Source organism: Coregonus lavaretus, assembly GCF_964263955.1.
Source record: "Coregonus lavaretus genome assembly, chromosome: 34".
Taxonomy (NCBI): domain Eukaryota; kingdom Metazoa; phylum Chordata; class Actinopteri; order Salmoniformes; family Salmonidae; genus Coregonus; species Coregonus lavaretus.
In genome coordinates this window covers 27,708,392-27,732,260 of record NC_140021.1, presented here as the reverse complement: position 1 = coordinate 27,732,260, position 23,869 = coordinate 27,708,392, and the positions used below count along the sequence as shown (strand labels likewise).

Here is a 23,869-nt window from a genome sequence, read left to right as displayed (position 1 = left end):
GAGGAAGAGGCGAAGTGAGACGAGACGTTTCACTCGCCAAAATCTGTCCAAAATAAGCCTAATGCATTTCTATGGGCTTATTTTGGACCTAAGCTACAGTGAGCTCCAGAAGCATTGGGACAGTGACACATTTGTTGTTGTTTTGGCTCTGTACTCCAGCACTTTGGATTTCAAATGATACAATGACTATGACTGTCAGCTTTAATTTGAGGGTATTTTCATCCATCTCGGGTGAACCGTTTATAAATTACAGCACTTTTTGCACATAGTCCCCCCATTTTAGGGAACCAAAAGTGGGACAAATTCACTTATATTTGTATTAAAGGTTTAGTATTTGGTCCCATATTCTTAGCACGCAATGATTACATCAAGCTGGTGACTCTACAAACTTGTTGGATGCATTTGATGTTTGTTTTGGTTGTTTCAGATTATTTTGTGCCCAATAGAAATGAATGGCAAATAATGTATTGTGTCATTTTGGAGTCAATTGTATTGTAAATAAGAATAGAATATGTTTCTAAACACTTCTACATTCATTTGGATGCTTAAGGACAATCCTGAATGAATCGTGAATAATGATGAGTGAGAAAGTTACAGACACACAAATATCATACTGTACCCGCAAGACATGCTATATTTATGCCTCTAACTTTCTCACTCATCATTATTTAAGTTTCATTCACGAGTATCTGTAATCATTGTAGCATCCACATTAATGTAGAAGTGTTTAGAAAAATATTATATTCTTATTTGCAATAAAAGTGACTCCGTTCATTTGGCTCCCTAATTTGCATAGGCTACTGGTAGACCTAGGCTTTTTGGCAATTATCTGCAGATAAATTATGAGAAAATTCGATGAAGATGGAGAATCATCACTGCAGGAAAATAAGTAATGGAGAGCCTCATTCTAGTCCAAATATGATAGGGCACTCATGGAATCCAGGCATTAAGTATATTGAAAATTAATTAATTTGCCCAAGTTTATCATAAGACATGAACAGAATGCATCAGTGATTCGTATTTCCTGCACATTTTGAAAGAGGCAATGAGAACGCCCCTGTCTGTTTGTGTCTGTGCAGTACGTCGTTAGCAAGGATGCTAATGAAACCATTCTTCCTGTAGATGGAAAGGCAGTCCCAAAGACCTTCTCAATTAAATGTTGTCTACAAAGTAGCCTATGCTTACTTGGCAGAATGATGTCATTATTATTTTCAACAATACAGTGAGTATTTGTTTTGCAATTAAGTGAAAATGCCCGAAAAGCCGGTGTTTGGAGGATATATTGGCCAGGGTGGGGCATTATCACTTTAAACAATGGGTTACCAACATATACAAATAATGATTTATATATTTTCATAAAAAAAATTATTTTGATTAATTTATTCATACTATTTCATCCTTCCACAAGATATAGCCCCGACACAAATCTAGGGTTGCTACCAAGCCGGCTGGTCGTTCGTTCTATCGGTTCGGTTGCCAGAGACGCAGTCGTTCAGTCTTTTTGTTCTGTATCTATGGACGCAACCCAGTTTTAGTTCAACATTTTCCATTGCCATACTGGCTGGCAACGTTCTTATCCCTTGCTTGCTAGCTAGCCAACTATGGCTAACTTACAGTCATGTCAAAAAGTGCATCCAGAATAGCAGCAAAGTAGCTGCATTTGCGTGCGTATAAGCTGTTTTCTAGTGACATTTATTTGGATACATCCACAACAATGACCTAATGATGCACAATTTCGCATGTATAGCTGTGGGAAGTAGGGGTGCTGAGGGTGCTGCAGCAACCCCTGAAAAATCAGAATAAAAATAAACAAGTAAATATATATATTTTTGACAAATATTTCTTTGTCTTCTGTATTAGCTGACCAATATTAATCTGCAGCGTGGGCAAAAACTTTTTTCCACCCTCCCCCTGTGCACCCCCACCCACAAACTGCTTCCTGTGGCTATGATCACATGTGCACTACAAAAACACTGCTAAACAACAGCCTGTTGCTAGGTGCAGATGTGGTTTAAGCATTGTTGTTGACTTAGAACATCCAGTTTTGTTGTTTGTCTACTTAAAAAAAGTGTGATTTTGAGAGTGAAAAACAGAACAAAACCTGGAAAAACAAAACCTTTAATTAATTGTTCACGATAATGTAGGCTATTTACTTCATTTTTCTGTTTTAATAAAATACATAATTTTAAGAACTAACATCATCGTGGCAATTATTATCTTACAGTAAAACTGAAAATAAGACTTTAATCTCAAGAGAAGACAGGTTAAATGTAAAAACAATTTAATGTTCTCTTACTTAGAAAATAGTCCTGATCATAAAGGCCTAGACAAAATCCAAAACAATTAACAATACACTGAATTCATACATTTTCTGTAATTTAAGTTGTAAAGTCATGTTTTTCTACACAATACCACAACACATTTTTCCAATCTTGGTGGTAAACGCACTAAAGTATAAAATAATTTCGCTGTGTATTTCAGATAGAATCAAGGCATTAGAATGTACCAGAGGCCACCAAAACAGAGCTCCTTCAGCAAAAAAATTATAATAATTTACTACTATATTGTCCATTTAATAGCTTTCCCCTGGTTCTTAGTCTCTTTCACCTCGTCTGTCCTTTGGTTTATTCTGCTCTATCTTAATTGGAAATACATTTGTGTGTGGGGAGAAAGTGGATTAATTAATCTCCTCTTCCTGTCCATCATCCTCTCCTCCATTTCTTCCTCCTCTCCCACACATTAGCTGTGACCTTTCTGAGTTGGGGTGAATGCAGATTTGTATGGAGTTCTCTCTAACCACCTCTGTCTCCCACTCTCTAATTGAACTGGCATAGACATTGGTCTCTTTCATGTAATGGAGTAATTACCCATTGAACTGGTATAGACATCGGTCTCTTTCATGTAATGGAGTAATTACCTTGTGCACTCCCCCTTTCCTCTCCACTCGACTACTCTTCCTTCCCATCCTCTCCTCGTCTCCCCTCCTCCTCTCTTCTTGTCTCACCAGTCCTCTCCCCCTCCCTACCCTCCCTTCCCCTGTTGCTTCTTTCCTCCCCTCCCTTCCCAGATTTATTTTCTTCTCCTCTCCTGTTATATACCTGTCACTCATGATGTGATCTTTGGCCTCTGGACAGTAGACTGCTCTATAAGGCAGTGGACAGCTCGCTGTCTTCGGAGGCTGTAAGGTCGAGGGGGACAGCTGTGGGACTGAGTATGTATGTGTTTGTTTGTGTGTGTGTGTGTGTGCGTGCACACGCCTGGGAGTGTTGTTTGTAATGATGATTGCTGAGCAGGGTTATCCCGCAGTCGGTTTTGCTTGCTCTGCTGTGGAGAGGGTGAGGCGGCCGGCTAGGAAATGTACTGCCTTGTGAGTCCCCCATGGCTCTCTGTTTATAAGAGCAGAGTATAGAGTGACATTTAACTTGACCTTCTGCTGGCTGCATAAGCCTCCTAGACGCCCAGCCACTGCCCAGCACTGAAATGGCAAACGCCAAATTCAACCATGAAGACTGACCTGTAGATCTCATTCCTCTTGTTGACTAGCAACCCATGAGCACTAACATGAAGGTTTCAAACAGACGCTCACTTAAGTGCTCTCTGTTGCTGCTAAACCCAATATTCAATTGGTTACCTGCCATCCCAGGAAGATGGGGCCAAACTCAAAACTTTTTGGTTTCCATTTCAATACAGCTTCTCAAACTCACGAAGACCCTTGTGGTTGATGATAAACCAAAGATATCAATACACAAAGTCACAAATACATTGATATGAGGTTTTTATAGTGTTATGATGTCATGTCATAGTATCGTGGGGACCAGGTTAGAGTTACTAGATAATTGGCTTGGTGCTGATGTTTAGGATAGCATGATTGATGGACAGGATACTGACTTGGGGTAATAACATCAAAGAATGGGAGTGCTCATTGACGATGGCCAGATGTGGTTGAAGAAATGTGTAACCAAGAGTATAAAAGCTGTGAGATTTGTGTGTGTGGGCAGTTCAACTGTGGGGCAATGCTATGTCCGTTTGCTAGATAAACCCACGGGCTCGTGATCAAATAAATACTTGGTAAAATCTCCACAGAATGTCTAAGTAAATTCTTGCATCTTGAACTTCTCAATACCAGAAACTCATCATAACATACATACACAAGTCCTGCATTTTAAATGATCGTTCCATGATCCCTCAGGGGAGACGCAAAGAGATATTCCAGCCTGGCCTGTCGTCGCTTGCCTGCCACTGTTCTAATTCCTGCACTGATCCAGTAGGCTCTGGCCTTCTCCCCCCTCCCTCCCTTCCTTCCCTCCCTCCCCCCAGTTTGGCCTGATTAAAGTTCTCCACCGTGACACATCGAAACAAGGCCCCACGTCATTTCTTAGAAGCAAGCTAAGCGAGAAGTCCTTGTGTAGTAAGGAATAACTTTGTTGAATGAGTCATGAACAATCAAATGTGTCCCTTTGCTCAGCAGACAACCCGAATCAATTGGCATGTTTTTGAAACACCACCTAATATAATATAAGTGCTTCCCTCGCCGAGTTATTTGACTGGGACGAGGATAATAGCCGATAGGATAAAAGGCTAAAGTAATGGCGGCAGAAATGCCTTTAGTGTGTGGCGGGGGGTGGCTGTAGATTGATCCCATTTATTCTCACTCTCTTCCAGGGCCTAACACTAATTACAGAGTCCCCATTTACTCCCCGTACACATCACCCAACCGCATCTTCTGCTATTTAGGAACCATTATAATTATCGAGAAAATTTTGTCGATACCTCCCTTGGATTGTGCCGCTAACCCAGTGGATCAAATCAAATGTATTTATAAAACCCTTTTTACATCAGCAGATGTCACAAAGTGCTTTTACAGAAAACCCAGCCTAAAACCCCAAACAGCGAGCAATGCAGATGTGAAGCTCTCTCCCTCGCTCCGTGGTAGCTCTTTTGCGTCTGTTTCCACCATTGATTTGATTTCCATGCTATTTGTCAAGGTTTGCGCTCGATTTCCTGTGTGCAAGGCACTTGACATACAAATCAAATGGGGGGGCGGGGGGGTTACCTGCTAACTGTGTATAGCCAATTACCCAAAAGTATGCAATCATGTAGATTCAAGCTTCAATCAAGGTAAACAAATAGTTCATAGATTAAGATTACTTTCAGGTTTTTCTCTGTCAGATTTTGTTCATTTGGTTGTCGGCCCCCAGATCAGTTTCCCTACAACATTCCCTATCCATTTGCCTGCCCATGTTTTGGTTACCCACACTCTCAATTACACCCAGATTACCCAGCTGCCCCAGGCAGTTTGGCAGCAGCTACAGCATAAATCTGGTCCAGCTCCCATTATGCTCACTTGAGCCGGCTAATGCCATAAAACACTGCTTGTTAGAAAACTCGGAGGAATACGGTGCACTGTGCACTAACGCTGTGGGCTAAAAAAGACCTAATAGCTTGGAATACTGTGTACAAATGGGATATCATAAATATGTTGGAGTTATATTAAGTACAGAAGGGAATGAAGACAGGGATTTTGTATTTTTTTTTCCTTTAATGATTTTAAAGTATGGAACATTCATTTCATATGGATCCGCCTAAAATGATTTCAGATTTCTAAACCAGATAAATGTAATTTTATGTAATGGTTGACATTTCATACCTGACAAATAATTTGAAGGCAAATGTAATTTCCCTTTAAGCAGGTTATCCTACTTACAAAGCATGTAGAGGTCTGAGTGTATGATTTTTAAGTAATTAATTTGCATTTTATTACATGACATAAGTATTTGATACATCAGAAAAGCAGAACTTAATATTTGGTACAGAAACCTTTGTTTGCAATTACAGAGATCATACGTTTCCTGTAGGTCTTGAACAGGTTTGCACACACTGCAGCAGGGATGTTGGCCCACTCCTCCATACAGACCTTCTCCAGATCCTTCAGGTTTCGGGGCTGTCGCTGGGCAATACAGACTTTCAGCTCCCTCCAAAGATTTTCTATTGGGTTCATGTCTGGAGACTGGCTAGGCCACTCCAGGACCTTGAGATGCTTCTTACGGAGCCACTCCTTAGTTGCCCTGGCTGTGTGTTTCGGGTCGTTGTCATGCTGGAAGACCCAGCCATGACCCATCTTCAATGCTCTTACTGAGGGAAGGAGGTTGTTGGCCAAGATCTCGTGATACATGGCCCCATCCATCCTCCCCTGAATACGGTGCAGTCATCCTATCCCCTTTGCAGAAAAACATTCCCAAAGAATGATGTTTCCACCTCCATGCTTCACGGTTGGGATGGTGTTCTTGGGTTTGTACTCATCCTTCTTCTTCCTCCAAACACGGCGAGTGGAGTTTAGACCAAAAAGCTATATTTTTGTCTCATCAGACCATATTACCTTCTCCCATTCCTCCTCTGGATCATCCAGATGGTCATTGGCAAACTTCAGACGGGCCTGGACATGCGCTGGCTTGAGCAGGGGGACCTTGCGTGCGCTGCAGGATTTTAATCCATGACAGCGTAGTGTGTTACTAATGGTTTTCTTTGAGACTGTGGTCCCAGCTCTCTTCAGGTCATTGACCAGGTCCTGCCGTGTAGTTCTGGGCTGATCCCTCACCTTCCTCATGATCATTGATGCCCCACGAGGTGAGATCTTGCATGGAGCCCCAGACCGAGGGTGATTGACCGTCATCTTGAACTTCTTCCATTTTCTAATAATTGCGCCAACAGTTGTTGCCTTCTCACCAAGCTGCTTGCCTATTGTCCTGTAGCCCATCCCAGCCTTGTGCAGGTCTACAATTTTATCCCTGATGTCCTTACACAGCTCTCTGGTCTTGGCCATTGTGGAGAGGTTGGAGTCTGTTTGATTGAGTGTGTGGACAGATGTCTTTTATACAGGTAACGAGTTCAAACAGGTGCAGTTAATACAGGTAATGAGTGGAGAACAGGAGGGCTTCTTAAAGAAAAACTAACAGGTCTGTGAGAGCCGGAATTCTTACTGGTTGGTAGGTGATCAAATACTTATGTCATGCAATAAAATGCAAATGAATTACTTAAAAATAATACAATGTGATGTTGTTTTAGATTCCGTCTCTCACAGTTGAAGTGTACCTATGATACAAATTACAGACCTCTACATGCTTTGTAAGTAGGAAAACCTGCAAAATCGGCAGTGTATCAAATACTTCTACTATATATATATATATATATATATATATATATATATATATATATATATATATATATATATATATATATATATATATATATATATATATATATACACACACACACATACATTTTACCCAATCTACCTGGTACTACCTGGATAATACACATTGTTACAGCATGTGTTTTGGCAAATACTATACCATCCGCAATAGGACTGTAATATGCATTCTATATGCATATTCTTTTCTAACATCTTACATTTGTGAGTGACAAATCATGTGTGATATAGGGTAATGCACTGTACCGTATTGAAGTGTGCATAGTAAACAACGATACATTATTCAAAGGCGTTTCCTGCAGTAGCTCCATTAAACTCATACCACTCTCTCTTCTTCCCTGGTCTCTCTCCCTCTGCCAGGTCCCCCCTATCGGTCTATACTGTCGCTCCCAGGATACCCCCCCCCTCCCTGCCAAATCTCTCCCTCTCTCTGTTCTCTCTCTCTGTCATCCCCTTCTCTCTCCATCCCTGGAATGTTCTGTCTCTCCATCAGCTCCTTCTCTCTCTCTAGCACACACAACCCCACCCGCCCCTCATCTCTCTATCTTCCTCCCTGGTCTCTCTCTTTCTCACTCTCTCCTTCTCTGCCTGCTCCACTCTGGCTCGGGGGCGGTGCTCAGCATTAGCCTGCTGCTTCGCCTTCTGGAAAGATCCCGGGAGGTTTCCAACAAAGAGGGCAGATTTTTTAACAAGTCTGGCTCTCTACAGCAACCCACTGCCGAAGACGGCCATTTGTCAACCACTCACACACACACCTCTCTCTCCTCTCCATTTATCTCTAAACGTTTCACTGATCCTGGGACACAACACTCTGCATGGCACTCCGCTCTCTCCCTCTTACACACACAAACACACACACACACACACACACACACACACACACACACACACACACTTCCTCCATGTTCCTGTTGTCTACATATCTCACCCTCCTCCCCCTCTCCCCATCTGTTTCTTTCTTCCTGCGCGTGCCAGCGGTAAATTGTTAATTTGATCCAAAAGATGGCGGCCGGGTGCTCCCTATTCTATCTAAGCTGAGAGGAGAGATGCGTGGGCCTTGTGAGGGACTGACTGAGGGGTCAGGCCAGGTGTGGTGGAGGTGAGATGGGCTTCAGGTTAGACAGTGTTAACGTTCGCCTCAGAGGACACAAGGCTGGTCTATATAATAATATATAATATGCCATTTAGCAGATGCTTTTTTCCAAAGCGACTTACAGTCATGCGTGCATACATTATTATTATTATTATTTTTATTGTTTTGTGTATGGGTGGTCCCGGGGATCGAACCCACTACCTTGGCGTTACAAGCGCTGTGCTCTACCAGCTGAGCTACAGAGGACCACATGTCTACTATATACACGATCCTACTATATTCTATACTAGTATGTATAGAATATAGTAGTATCCTATACACTATACTACTATATAGTATACTACTATTTACTATACTAGTATGTACTGTACTATATATTATAAACTATACTACTATATAATATACTACTATATACTGTACTATACACTCAGCAGAAGCTTTTCAAATTATATTGAGCATTCTGGTGCTATTTTATGACAGTGGCTTTAAAAAAATACCTCCTATAGTTATAGTTAACAACAAGTAGTGTGTTGTGATGGTCTTGTAGAATACATACACAGGGATCCACACACACTCACGCGCTCACACGCACGCACACACACTTAGTCATGAACGTCACATATGGAAAGCATGCCCGTGTGAGAAGAGAATAAATACATCACAGCAACCAGACAATAGCCTGAAGACGCACATTGGTGTTGACAAACCATGCAAAAGCCTCTTCTCATAAATATAAACCAGCAAGGGGGGTATCAATGGAACTTGCCCCTTCATAAGGTTGTAGAGTTGTAACATATACTGTTACATAGTAACACCTTTGTAGTGACATGGTAATATAGCTAAGTCGATAAACTATATTACATTTTACATTTACATTTACATATTACCATGTCACTGCAACGTTGTTACTATGTAACTATATGTTAATACAATGTTACCAACTGACGGTGCCACTCACTAACTCAGATAAGAGCGGGTATGAAGAAAATTCTGGCTACTACCTTCTATGAGAGGTTGTAACACAACAGCTCCCTCCCCGCTCGCCTGCAGGCCGTTGACTTCCTGTCCAAGCTGTCAGCTTGATTGACAGCACAGTTGGCTTTACAAATGAATCTGTCCCGATTACATCTGACAGCGTTATGGACCAATAAATGCAGATTTGTGTTGCATTATAGTGCCTATCAGATTTGATTTGTAGCGCCACGTCCGAGGAACACTAGTGCAGGCCAGTAAAACGTCTCACTATGACTACAGTACGACGCAAATGTATTCAAACGGAATTCTCGACTTTGATCTGAGGATTCCACTTTGTCGTGATTTTTCCGCCAATGCAACTTGTATTTCGCCACATCGAAATCTTGAGAAAGATGGAATGGTTTGTTTGAATGCTGTATATCACCTGGAGGAGCTTCTGATGTGACATTTAAAGGCCCTTACAGAAAAATCACATGATTTCACATGTGGGAAAACCACACGATTTCACGTGGGAAAACCACATGATTTCACATGTGGGAAAACCACACGATTTCACGTGGGAAAACCACATGATTTCACATGTGGGAAAACCACACGATTTCACATGTGGGAAAACCACACGATTTCATGTGGGAAAATCACACGATTTCACATGTGAAAATCACACAATGAAGTTTCACGTGGATATTTTTCATGAGATTTCACAGCTGATGCACCGCAAACAAAAATGAGTTATTAGGATGTCCCCGGAACGTCACACAGCCGCAGTGTTTTGAACATACATATTTTACACACTTTGACATACATGATTACATTGTGTATGTTCTCACTTGGGATTTGAACTCACAACCTCTTGGTTCACGGCATTCCGATCTTCCTGCTACCCCACCATGTCTGTGTCAAGAACTGATTTCACCTGTATTCCTAAACTTTGAACTTCAAAGTAAATCTCAGCTTTGTTACAAATACACTCAAGTTAAACAATTATATTTATTATAGTGATTCAGGAGTAACATTACTCACATGTGAAAATTAAATTTGCAGTTTTACATGTGAAAAACTTTCAAATGTTATCATGTGTAGTTTCACGTTATCACATGTTGCTTTTACATGTTGTTACATTATCACATTAACATCGCATAAGATCATGTGATTACATCCGCTTTCTGTCGACCCTGCGGTGATCAAATTATAACCTAATGTTATGAGTAACACTTCACTTTACACAAGTCTCAGAATACTCCTCCCTGCTTGTGCAGGTTATCTATAAATGGTGTGCAGACAGAGACAGAAGGGTACGATCGCCCTCCCACCCGCCCTCATCAGGAGCAGCTTGCCCAATTCCATGAGTCAGCGTTGATGCTGTGCAAAAAATAAACAATTAGCCCGCCATCTTGTTCATGAAAGTGGCATTCGCAGGGAGGACAGTCTGTCAGGTAAAATGGAGCTTGATATCCCGCGGCAGTAATCATAAAGTGTGTTGTCTAAGGGAGGCTGCATATCGATGTGAGCTCGGCCTACCTCGACTCATCTCTCTTTTGGTTAAAATACTCCTCCCTGCTTGTGCAGGTTATCTATAAATGGTGTGCAGACAGAGACAGAAGGGTACGATCGCCCTCCCACCCGCCCTCATCAGGAGCAGCTTGCCCAATTCCATGAGTCAGCGTTGATGCTGTGCAAAAAATAAACAATTAGCCCGCCATCTTGTTCATAAAAGTGGCATTCGCAGGGAGGACAGTCTGTCAGGTAAAATGGAGCTTGATATCCCGCGGCAGTAATCATAAAGTGTGTTGTCTAAGGGAGGCTGCATATCGATGTGAGCTCGGCCTACCTCGACTCATCTCTCTCTGGGTAAAAATGGGATAATGCAGGGGCTCTGGTGAAACTGCGTCACAAATGATCCCAAAATGCTCATGACTTAGAGGAGATTCATTGTCACAATATGCTGTCTCAAATTCACAAAAACACACAGCCTTAAAGACACATGCCCCTGATAGACAGACAGACAACATTTACATATTGTGAATCAGACACTTGTAACAATTTTGATACTGTTCTTTCTCGCATTCACAGTAAACACACACACACACACACACACACACACACACACACACACACACCTGCACACAGCCACATTAGACCCTAACGGAGGGTAGGGAAAAGGTTGCTATTTAAAAAAGATTAAAAGCAGGGACAGAGATTAATGCGCACAGGCGTTTTTACGCACTGCGGGCCCCTTGTTTCACCATTAAACACACTACACACACTCTCTGTTCGGTAAGCCACTAGGATGCGTGGCGGGCATAAGTCCTGCGTCAAGCTGTGTCCACCGCCTGCCCTTTACGCATTGTATTTAAAAATGAGACATCAAGGCTGAGGCTCAGGGGTGAATGCTAAGGACAGGTTTGTGGAGGAAAAGGAAACAGCTTTTTCACTACAGAGGGTCCCTCTCAAGGGTGAATCTCAATAAGGTGTAAAGTGACTTCCTCTCCTCGTCTCCTTTCCTTGAGCTGCACTGACTTGTGAAAGGGTTTGATTGGTGAAGCGAAGACATCTGCCATGTTGCTTTCACTTATCCGGTGTTTTCAGGTTTTGTGCAAATTTCAAATGCAAAACAGGGGGCGAGCAAGGCAATGCCCTACTAAAAAGTTGTTACTGCTACATATCGAATCAGAGCATTCAATTGTCCCGAAATCTAAATCCTTTATAGGAATTTGATGGAAGTAGTAATTCATTAGCTAAGGCAAAGCCAATCAGTCTCTGTGATTGATCTATTACAGGGCCAATCCTGTTTGTTCCTGTCAGTGCTGGGATTAGTCCAAAGGCTCTGTTTGTTAATTGTGTGTGTGTGTGTGTGTGTGAGAGTGTGAGAGTTTTATGTGTGTATGACAGAGAGAGAGATCGAAATAGAGAGACAGAGAGAGAAAGAGGGAGTAGGTGTGTGCGTGAGTGCAAAACAAACAGAGCGAGCCTCATGTCGCCGATGTGAATCGGGTCAAATTAAGATGTCCCATTAACAAACATTGACCCTTGGTCCTTCCTTGTCATTAGACTAAGGGCTCCACTCAACAGAGCAAACAGCACTCGGCTCAGTCGGGCTCCATTATCTTGCATAATAAGGAGCGGTCAAAGTAGAAAAGATAGATAAGCTACGAGACATATCCGCTATCAAACACCAAACAATCCAATCCCGAGCCCCTCTGATTAATTGAGTATCGCTTAACCTTTTCTCTCCGAGCCCATTTGTCAAGCAGTGGAATAGATCTTACTTTACCCCAAATCGCAAACAAGACCGTACAGACCAAATTAAGAGCATTCACTACATCGTCATATCATTATCATTAGTCAGTACATTGTTTAACATGTTTGTTACATTTGAACTAATATGTCATGCTTAGAGTCACAACATTGTTATACCCAGTGTTATAAGTGTTTTTTGTCTCTCACAACAAGCACAGTTTTAAGGGAGGCATGAGGGGAGGGGGCAATTGTCTGGGAGGGGTTAGATACTGAAAACCTGATGATGGTGGTAGCAATTCAATAAATAATTAAATGAAAGTCACACACACCAACGTTTCGGCTATAATTCCGTTATCAGAGTGAGTGGCAATATGCCCATCGTTGTTCAGTCATGGCACCCCAGGCCTGCCGTTTGAGTACCACTGCTGTATATCTTCTTGAGGGCATGTTGTCTTACTTTGGATGTGTGATGGATGAGAGCAGTGTTTGAGTACCCCCTGCAATTGCACTTATTTGATCTAAGCCAGTATAAGCACACCTGATTCAATTGGTCAACTAATAATCAAGCCCTTGAATCAGGTGTAAGTCAGGTAGTTGAAATCAGATGTGCTAGTTAATACTGCGAAACACGGTTAAGAGTAACCAGGGTCGTATTAACTAGGAACCAAACGGAAGTAAACAGACTGAAACGGGGAGAGACTACCTGAACTTGTCCAATAGGAAACACTTGTTTTTTCGTTTTCCATTACAAAACATTTTGCTAGTGTGCACTAATGAATTTGACCCAGGTGTGCTAGTACTGGGAAACACTGTGTTCAAGTCCTACAGCTCTATTTCTTGTAAAGAACATGGCGTCTTACTTTGGATGTGTGAATTGGTCGACCAGGGTGACCTTTTCCACCAGGTCTCCTCCAATGTTCCTCACCAGGTCATAGAAGTCGTTCTCTGCGTAGCCCTCGGCCGGTAGCCAGAAGGAGATGTCGTTGATCAGAGGTGGGTACTTACTGAGGGGCTGAGGAGGGGAGGAGGAGAGGGAAGAGGGATGGGGAGGAGAGGAGATGGGAGCAGAGGAGAGGGAATATGAGTGCACTTTTAGAACAAAGAATAACAATGAGAGACAGCAATGCACACTTTGGGTTTGTCTTAGCCACTGCCACCAATCGCTTTGTTTTACCTTTTTTTTAATCAATTTCTATGCAACAGCCAATAGAATTTCATACCCAAATCATCTGAAGTCACTTCAAACCTAATCATTGAGCTGCTACACAATCCACATTCAAAGCTGCTTTTAGATTATTTGAAATTATTTGGGTGATCCATTTGGGATAGTGTTTTCACAAAGACAAACTAAGAGGAAGAAGAAGAGCAAAAATAGTGTGTGATGAAGAACCGATAGTGTGAAATGAGTAGGGGCACGATGACACGATCCCTTTCGAATTGTGTTGTGGAATACATAACCAAATCAAATCACATTTTATTTGTCACATGCGCCGAATACAACGGGTGTAGACTTTACCGTGAAATGCTTGCTTATGAGCCCCTCACAACGATGCAGAGTAAAACAAAATATTATAAAACTAGTAACACAAGAGGAAGAAAAATACCCAAGAATGAAGCCATATACAGGGAGCATCAGTACCAAATCAATGGGTACAAGGCATTTGTGGTAGATATGTACATGAAATGACTAGGCATCAGGATAGATAATAAGACAAAAATAAAGAACGGAGTAGCAGCACCATGTGATGAGTGTAAAACTGTGTGTGTGTGTGTGTGTGTGTATGTATGTATGTGTGTTTGTGTCAGCATGCATGTGTGTGTGTATGCGTATGTAGTGTATGTGAATGTCTGTGGGTTTTGTGTGAGACTGTCAGTTTAGTGTGTGTGAGCGAGTGTGTATATAGTGTGTATATAGTGTGTATATATAGTCTTGTGAGTGTGCATAGACCTAGTGCAAGATAGGGTCAGTGCAAATTGTACGGGTATCCATTTAATAAACTATTTAGCAGTCTTATTGCTTGGGGTTAGAAGCTGTCTTGGAGCCTGTGGGTCCGAGAGCCGATGCTCCGGTACCGTTTGCCGGACTGTAGCAGACCAAACAGTCTATGGCTTGGGTGGGTGGAGTCTTTGGCATTTTTTCGGGTCTTCCTCTGACACCGCATGATATAGAGGTCCTGGATGGCAGGGAGCTTGGCCCCAGTGATATACTGGGCTGTCCGCATCACCCTCTGTGGCGATTTGCGGTCGAGGGCGGTGCATTTGCCATACCAAGCGGTGATGAAGCCAGTCAACATGCTCTTGATGGTGCAGTTGTATACGTTTTTGAGGATCCAAGGGCCCATGCCAAATCTTTTCAGCCTCCTGAGGTGGAAGAGGCGCTGCCGTGCCCTCTTCATGACTGTGCGGGTGTGTGTGGTCCATGTTAAGTCCTTAGTGATGTGGACGCCAAGGAACTTAAAGCTCTCGACCCGCTCCACTACAGCCCCGTCGATGTGGATGGGGGCATGCTCTCCCCTCTTTCTCCTCTAGTCCACGTTCAGCTCCTTGGTCTTACTGACGTTGAGGAAGAAGCTGTTGTCCTGGCACCACACTGCTAAGTCTCTGACCTCCTCCCTGTAGGCTGTCTCTTCACCGTCTGTGACCAGGCCTACCACCGTTGTGTCGTCAGCAAACTTGATGATGGTGTTGGGAATCATGCATTGCCATGCAGTTGTGGGTGAACAGGGAGCACAGGAGGGGACTAAGCACACACACCCTGAGGGGACCCCTTGTTGAGGGTCAGCGTGGCAGAGGTGTTGTTGCCTACTCTCACCACCTGGAGCCAGCCTGTCAGGAAGTCCAGGATCCAGTTGCAGATGGAGGTGTTCAGTCCCAGGGTCCCCAGCTTGGTGATGAGCTTGGAGGGGACTGTGTTGAACGCTGAGTTGTAGTCTATGAACAACATTCTCACATAGTTATTTCCCCTCTTGTCCAGGTTGGAGAGGGTTAATGTGAAGTGCAATTGAGATTGCGTCATCTGTGGATCTGTTGGGACGGTATGCAAATTGGAGTGGCCCCAGGGTGTCTGGGATGATGGTGTTGATGTGTGTCATGACCAGCCTTTCAAAGCACTTCATAATTACAGATGTGAGTGCTAAACTCCTGAGTGGCGCAGTGGTCTAAGGCACTGCATCGCAGTGCTAACTGTGCCACTAGAGATCCTGGTTCGAATCCAGGCTCTGTCGCAGCCGGCTGCGACCGGGAGACTCATGGGCGGCGCACAATTGACCCAGCGTCGTCCACGGTAGGGGAGGGAATGGCCGGCAGGGATGTAGCTCAGTTGATAGAACATGGCGTTTGCAACGCCAGGGTTGTGGGTTTGATTCCCACAGGGGGCCAGTATAAAAACTGTATTCACTAACTGTAAGTCGCTCTGGATAAGAGCGTCTGCTAAATGACTAAAATGTAAAATGTAAATGTAAAGTGCGACAGTCATTTAGGAAGGTTACCTTGGAGTTCGTCGGAACCGGGACAATGGTGGTCAGCTTGAAACATGTTGGGATTACAGACTGGGACAAGGGGATATTGAAAATGTCAGTGAAGACACTTGCCAGCTGGTATGATCATGCTTTGAGTACGCGCCCTGGTATTCCGTTGGGCCGGCGGTCTTGTGAGTGTTAACCTGTTTAAAAGTTTTACTAACATCGTCCACGGAGAGCGAGATCACAGTCATCCGGAACAACAGGGGCTTTCAGTATTCCTCGAAGAGAGCATAAAAAGGCATTTAGCTCATTTGGGAGTTCTGCATCACTGGGCACGGCTGGGATTCCCTTTGTAATCCGTTATCGTCTGCAAGCCCAGCCGCATACGATGAGCGTCAGAGCCGGCGTAATAGGATTCCACCTTCCTCCAATATTGTCATTTTGCATGTTTGATGTCTCATCTGAACTTTCTTGTATGTGTCCAGGTCCGTGTCCCGTTCCTTGTAAGCAGTAGCTTTAGTCTTTAGCCCAGTGCGGATATTGCCTGCAATCCATGGTTTTTGGTTTAGATACATTTGTATAGTCACTGTGGGGACGACGTCGTCTATGCACTTATTGATGAAGCCCGTGACTGATATGGTAAACTCCTCAATGGTATCGGTCGAATCCCGGAACATATCCCAGTCTATCCTAGCAAAACAGTCTTTTAGCCTCACGTCTGCTTCATCGGACCACTTCCCTCGTGGATGCCATTTTGATGTATCTGCATCAAAGGAAGTTAGAGGTAGCATGCTAGCTTTTCCTGTAGACTTCCAGTCATTGCGCAAACACTAGTTTGCATTGGCTCATGAAACTACATCTAACTTCCTTCATACTGGACACAGATACATCAAAATGGTATCCACAAGTTCATCTGACTATCCCTTTAATGGGCTGCGAGTAAATCAGACCGCAAAAAGAGGAAAAAATCAGAAGCCACCACCAGAAGGAGAGATATTTCCCTGGCTTCCGGGTGAGTCTCTGTTAATGCGTCTTTATTCAGTGGAACTTTCCAAAGGCTACACTGGAACAGACTGCAGGGAGCGAACTAGACAGGCCTCTGGGTCTGCTGTGAAGTTGGCCAATAAAAAAAATGAAAAGCCGATAAATAAAACTGTTGCCTTTGGTCGGGAAAAAAAAATCCCATTGCAAAATAATGCTTTTTATTCATAAATGTAAATACCAGTCGATGTAAATACATTTGACCATCATGCTTATCGGTCTACAGGTTAATTTGCATAATTTAGTGTCATTAAATTGGCCTGTGTGTATTTTTGTCAGTCATCATGTATCTTATTTATCCAACACAACTATCACACAAACACAGCATACAGCACCTACTTTGAGCAGGATTTCTCCACCAGATCCTCAGCTGGTTGCTGCTGGAGTAAATTGTGCTTTTATAAGCCCATTCATTGCGCAACAAAATCGAAATGCAATCGCGTGTTAAAAACAGTTTTGGCGCACAATTAAAAAGAGCTACTATTATTATTTCTTAACTGGTGATTGAAGCACGCCTCCCATTCACAATTGATACACCGTGATCCATTGGCATTTAAAGAAATGGCCTATAGGCCAATGCAGCAGTAGGTCTATAACATCCATTGCTCTTTCACACCGAGGATTGGTGATTCTCGAGGGGGAGATTGTAAAGATTTTTCAAATGGCTTACTGTGAGGAACTATAGTTTTAATATATTATTATTCACAATGGATGTTTAAAAAAACACTTTCCTACATTTCCGCGCAGCAGGCCAGGTACTTCTATGCGTGCACAGGGCTCTCCCTCAACATTATCAGGACAGGGAAACCAGACACATGCTCATTGCTCACATGGAGCACTCCAAACAAAAGACAATGAAAACATTTACAAATCTCGCAAATGATGGTTATGAAATAAACCAAAACTTGTTTCTCACAAGCGTAACAGGTTGTGAACTCTGCAAACAATGTTTCCACTCCAATAATGAGAACGGTAAATTACTGTAATTAATACATGCATTAACAGAAATGTATGTAACCAAATTACAGGGATTAACAGTACATTTACTACTGGTGACATATCTAATAGGGAAATAAAATTTAAAAAGATCTAAGGGTAAATAATTCACACAATGAAACAAATGCGGGAGACAGCTGAGACATTCTGGAGAGAGACCTGCCTATATATTTGCCACACACCCCTCCCCTTCTTCTTGTCTAAACATTTTAAATTATACTCAAGCCACATTATCTTCACACATTAGAGAAGCATTTCACTGATAGCCACAACTCAATAATCAGCTAGGCCTATTGCCATGCACGTTGCCCAAATTGCGGGCTTCCCAAATAGGCATAGACCTATGAGCTTGTGATTTGAAACAATCCACAGCAAAAAAATTTAAGAAGCTAATGATCCGGTGTAGTCATGCTTTCTGGTGAAGTATTTTATTTATTTCTGTATAGACAGGAGTAATTATATTATTTTGGCAAATGTATTTCCATTTACTTCCTTATTGGACCCACCGCTATGCCATTTCTCTCCTGTCCTATTGGTTTTCATATCAACTTTATTTTGTTGTCCTGAAGCCAAAGGCACAATCCTAGTTATATTAGTAACACATCCTAGTTGTTGCATCTTTAGATTCCCCCTCTTTTTAATTTTCTAGAGATGGAATCGCTATCAGGTGTGCTATTTAGAATTATGTTTTCCCAGGTGCGCTGTTTAGAATTGTGTTTTCCTGCGAATTGCATTTTGGCAAATGTTTGAAAATGCTGTTTTATTGGCTGCTTCATTACATGAGTTGCATGTTCTGTTAAGATGCATTACCATAATCTAAATGTGATTTTTTTCATTCTGAGCGCCGTGGGTGGATATCCTAATGGGTTATGCAGTCAATGCATGTGGGTCCGGTAAATTTCTCAAATGGCTGGTAAATTAAAATCTTCCCGGTCACGTTGTCCGACACCACATTTTCCTAACGGAATCCCTGCGGCACACACTCCCTGTGGGGACGGGAGTTGAGATGCAGTGCCTTAGACCGCTGCGCCACTCGGAAGCCCAAGATCTGAAGAGATTGGATAGGTGTAAGCCATAGGGCAAAGTTCCACGAAGCCTATCTGAAAGCAAGGTGATGCAAGTACCATATTGCTTATATCCTATCCCTTCAGATCTACATGAGTGCCAAAGAGTTGATTTGGGATTTAGCATAAACCGCTGTTCTTCCAAAAGACATACAGTAAATGTATTCGCTTGTATGTCTTTGGTACTACTGAATATTACAATATCTTCTTTTAGCAGAGGCTTTCATCCAAAGCAAATTCCAGCTACCACATACAGTGGGGAAAAAAAGTATTTAGTCAGCCACCAATTGTGCAAGTTCTCCCACTTAAAAAGATGAGAGAGGCCTGTAATTTCCATCATAGGTACACGTCAACTATGACAGACAAATTGAGGAAAAAAAATCCAGAAAATCACATTGTAGGAGTGTTACTGAATTTATTTGCAAATTATGGTGGAAAATAAGTATTTGGTCACCTACAAACAAGCAAGATTTCTGGCTCTCACAGACCTGTAACTTCTTCTTTAAGAGGCTCCTCTGTCCTCCACTCGTTACCTGTATTAATGGCACCTGTTTGAACTTGTTATCAGTATAAAAGACACCTGTCCACAACCTCAAACAGTCACACTCCAAACTCCACTATGGCCAAGACCAAAGAGCTGTCAAAGGACACCAGAAACAAAATTGTAGACCTGCACCAGGCTGGGAAGACTGAATCTGCAATAGGTAAGCAGCTTGGTTTGAAGAAATCAACTGTGGGAGCAATTATTAGGAAATGGAAGACATACAAGACCACTGATAATCTCCCTCGATCTGGGGCTCCACGCAAGATCTCACCCCGTGGGGTCAAAATGATCACAAGAACGGTGAGCAAAAATCCCAGAACCACACAGGGACCTAGTGAATGACCTGCAGAGAGCTGGGACCAAAGTAACAAAGCCTCCCATCAGTAACACACTACGCCGCCAGGGACTCAAATCCTGCAGTGCCAGACGTGTCCCCCTGCTTAAGCCAGCACATGTCCAGGCCCGTCTGAAGTTTGCTAGAGTGCATTTGGATGATCCAGATGAGGATTGGGAGAATGTCATATGGTCAGATGAAACCAAAATAGAACTTTTTGGTAAAAACTCAACTCGTCGTGTTTGGAGGACAAAGAATGCTGAGTTGCATCCAAAGAACACCATACCTACTGTGAAGCATAGGGGTGGAAACATCATGCTTTGGGGCTGTTTTTCTGCAAAGGGACCAGGACGACTGATCCGTGTAAAGGAAAGAATGAATGGGGCCATGTATCGTGAGATTTTGAGTGAAAACCTCCTTCCATCAGCAAGGGCATTGAAGATGAAACGTGGCTGGGTCTTTCAGCATGGCAATGATCCCAAACACACCGCCCGGGCAACGAAGGAGTGGCTTTGTAAGAAGCATTTCAAGGTCATGGAGTGGCCTAGCCAGTCTCCAGAGCTCAACCCCATAGAAAATCTTTGGAGGGAGTTGAAAGTCTGTGTTGCCCAGCGACAGCCCCAAAACATCACTGCTCTAGAGGAGATCTGCATGGAGGAATGGGCCAAAATACCAGCAACAGTGTGTGAAAACCTTGTGAAGACTTACAGAAAACGTTTGACCTGTGTCATTGCCAACAAAGGGTATATAACAAAGTATTGAGAAACTTTTGTTATTGACCAAATACTTATTTTCCACCATAATTTGCAAATAAATTCATTAAAAATCCTACAATGTGATTTTCTGGATTTTTTTCTTCTCAATTTGTCTGTCATAGTTGACGTGTACCTATGATGAAAATTACAGGCCTCTCTCATGTTTTTAAGTGGGAGAACTTGCACAATTGGTGGCTGACTAAATACTTTTTTCCCCCACTGTATATTAATTATATATGTGGGCTCAAACCCCAAGCTCTGCTGCATCAAACACCACAGTCCAACCAACAGAGCCATTAGAAATATACAGTTGTGGCAAAAATATTGGCGACACATCAGTCCATCCAAACCCAGTTCCCGGTACAAGCCGGAGCAATAAATTAATGGCAACAAGATCATTAGGCGGCGTGGCGGGCGTGATTTCTCTCTTCTCCTCCCCCTTCCTCCCTTCCCGCTCTGGCCCCGGAAGTGAGTGATGGAGGGAGGTGGAGGGGGAGATGGGCTGAGAAATGAGCGGGAGCGGGAGACGGGGTGATCGCTCACCGACTGCTCACTTCCCCCTGCAGGGCCACGGTCCTGCCATATTGTATTATGTATCTTATATAGTATGGCCACGGTCCTGCCATATTGTATTATGTGTCTTATATAGTGTGGCCACGGTCCTGCCATATTGTATTATGTGTCTTATATAGTGTGGCCACGGTCCTGCCATATTGTATTATGTGTCTTATATAGTGTGGCCACGGTCCTGCCATATTGTATTATGTGTCTTATATAGTGTGGCCACGGTCCTGCCATATTGTATTATGTGTCTTATATAGTGTGGGCGCGGTCCTGCAATATTGTGGGTAGTATTGTCTTACTGTATATAGTGGGGGCACGGTCCGGCACTGCCATATTGTGAGTAATAGAATGTCTTGCATAGTGTGGGTGTTTCATAGAAGGCCTGCAGAATACCTATATTGAAAGGTGATGGCTTTTTGACAACGGAAACTTTCATTGACTAATTAAAATTACTTGTGAAAAGTGGACATCTGCCAAAAATAAAAAATCCACTTGATAAATAAGTAATGTCTCAGTGCAGTGTCTGCCATATTCAAGAAGTATCGCTCAGTCAGGTACACAATAAGATAAGAAGGTTCCTCAGGGGTTCTTAGGGAAGGGTGATGGTTCTATGTGGAATGTAAGTGTAAATGTAAATGAATCATAATGACTCAAGAGCCCTTTGAGCCTTTCAGTTCAGAAAAGGGTTCTTTCTTCTTTTAGCGATAATAAAAATGTAAGGGTGGCGGCTCATTACAATTTGGGGCGTGGTTTGCTCACAGCAGGGTTGTAACCATAGAAACCTTTTTTGGTGCTATATAGAACCTTTTATTAAGCCTGTTAAACCCCCCCCAAAAAACGTTATCAGAAAATAGAAAGTGACATATCATTTGAAAGCTACAGGCCTTGTCTTCTTGGAAATCGAACTCAAATCTTACCGCCACCCCACCGTAAAGGCCATAAATCATGCGCTATGGACATATTCATAGAGTATGTAATGTAGGTCAAGTCACCAAAAGTGCATGGAAAGGGTCCACCCTGATGGTCAATGTAAAGCAATGCATTTCCTTCTCCATCCACATTACCTTGAATGCATCCTCCACATGCTCCGTTTAGCTAGCTCATCTTTTACAATAGGAAAAGAAGTTGGAAGTTTCTTCACCTTTCTGTGTCTTATTTCAACACAATAAACTCCATAACGCGAAAGTCCTGATTGCTAAGGTCATTTTAAGATGTCAGGCTTGAAAATCCGTTGAGGCATTTTGGCAGTCACTCACTACCCAAACCAGACGCAACTGGTCAAGTGGCCAAGAGACGTCATGTATATCTCCTACTGCTATCTAGTGGATGAACTGGGAATCAGACAGAGGATATATTTTCATCAATGGATAGGTACCTTTCTCCTTATATGTATATCATTCCTGTCAGACAAAAAATGAATGTATGGCACGTTGCACAAGCCCAGCACTTCTAAAATGGCTGTGTTCCAATGGGAATTTGCATTTGTTTAGGTACATTTTTTTTTTTACAAAATTCCTTTTGTAACAGTAATTAGTGACATATTTTATCTCTGCTGTATCTCGGGGGTCGGAGTTACATTTACATTTGACATTTTAGTCATTTAGCAGACGCTCATATCCAGAGCGACTTACAGTTAGTGAGTGCATAAATCTTTCATACTTGCCCCCCCATGGGAATCGAACCCACAACCCTGGCATTGCAAGCGCCATGCTCTACCAACTGAGCTACACGGGAGGCTAACAGGTTTTAATGGTTCTTTATAGAACCTTAAGAAAGGGTTCTTTAAAGCACCATTAAGGTTCCATTTAGGACCGTATGAGCAGCACCCCAAAAATCTAAAGGGGCACAAAGTACGTAAGGATGGCTGGGGGGTGGTCCGGAGGAGGACTAGGTCCCCCCGTCCTGAAGTTGGAGAATTTGAAATTTTTCAAACACCTGAAGCAGCTTTTTTCCTGCTATCTAGGGGCATAATCATTATGCTTAATTCTATCTAAAAAACATGTATCTTTTTTCTGCATATCTCAGCATACCTCTTGAGCTGTCTGTATCCTCCTGACTGGTGGTTCCCAGATTTTAGGAATGAGTCTTATTCAGTACATTAAGTTATTTATTACTTTTCCAAAGTCTACCAACCTTGTCAGCACACATGCCAGCTAAGATAGACAAGCTAGCTACTCTATATAACTTGATTAATAACCTGAAATGGCTTTTTGGTAACTAGTTATGAGGTTGGGAACCTATCTGGACTAGCTAAAGCAAACTTCATAACATTCATAGGTGGCTAGAAGTATTACAGAGAAGATTTTTTAAATATATATTTTATTTTAACATGACAAATCTGAGGGGGCATGTACCCCTTATGGGCATGACGCCTCTGCTTATAAGCAGGGTCATTTATATAACCTTAAAAAATGTTTTATATAGCACCAAAAAGGGATCCGCTATGGTTAAATTTTTTGTGTGTGTAGGTGTTGGACAAACCTACCTAGGTCAATGAAATGAATTAAATGCGTACATTCACGTGTTTTATTCCTCGTGTGTTTTTATTTATCTGACCTAGGATTTAATCCATGCTTTAAGTGCCTATTCTGGATT

The 23,869-nt window shown here is 42.5% G+C and overlaps 1 protein-coding gene across 1 annotated transcript in view; it reads right to left on the bottom strand.

Annotated features, from left to right (window-relative positions):
- Positions 1-23,869, bottom strand: part of fars2 (phenylalanyl-tRNA synthetase 2, mitochondrial) — a 129,636-nt gene that overhangs the window by 36,937 nt on the left and 68,830 nt on the right. Inside the window, exon 7 of the mRNA XM_084151754.1 lies at positions 13,376-13,527. Within this exon, the coding sequence (XP_084007880.1) occupies positions 13,376-13,527 (152 nt within the window). The remainder of the gene's footprint in view (positions 1-13,375; positions 13,528-23,869) is intronic.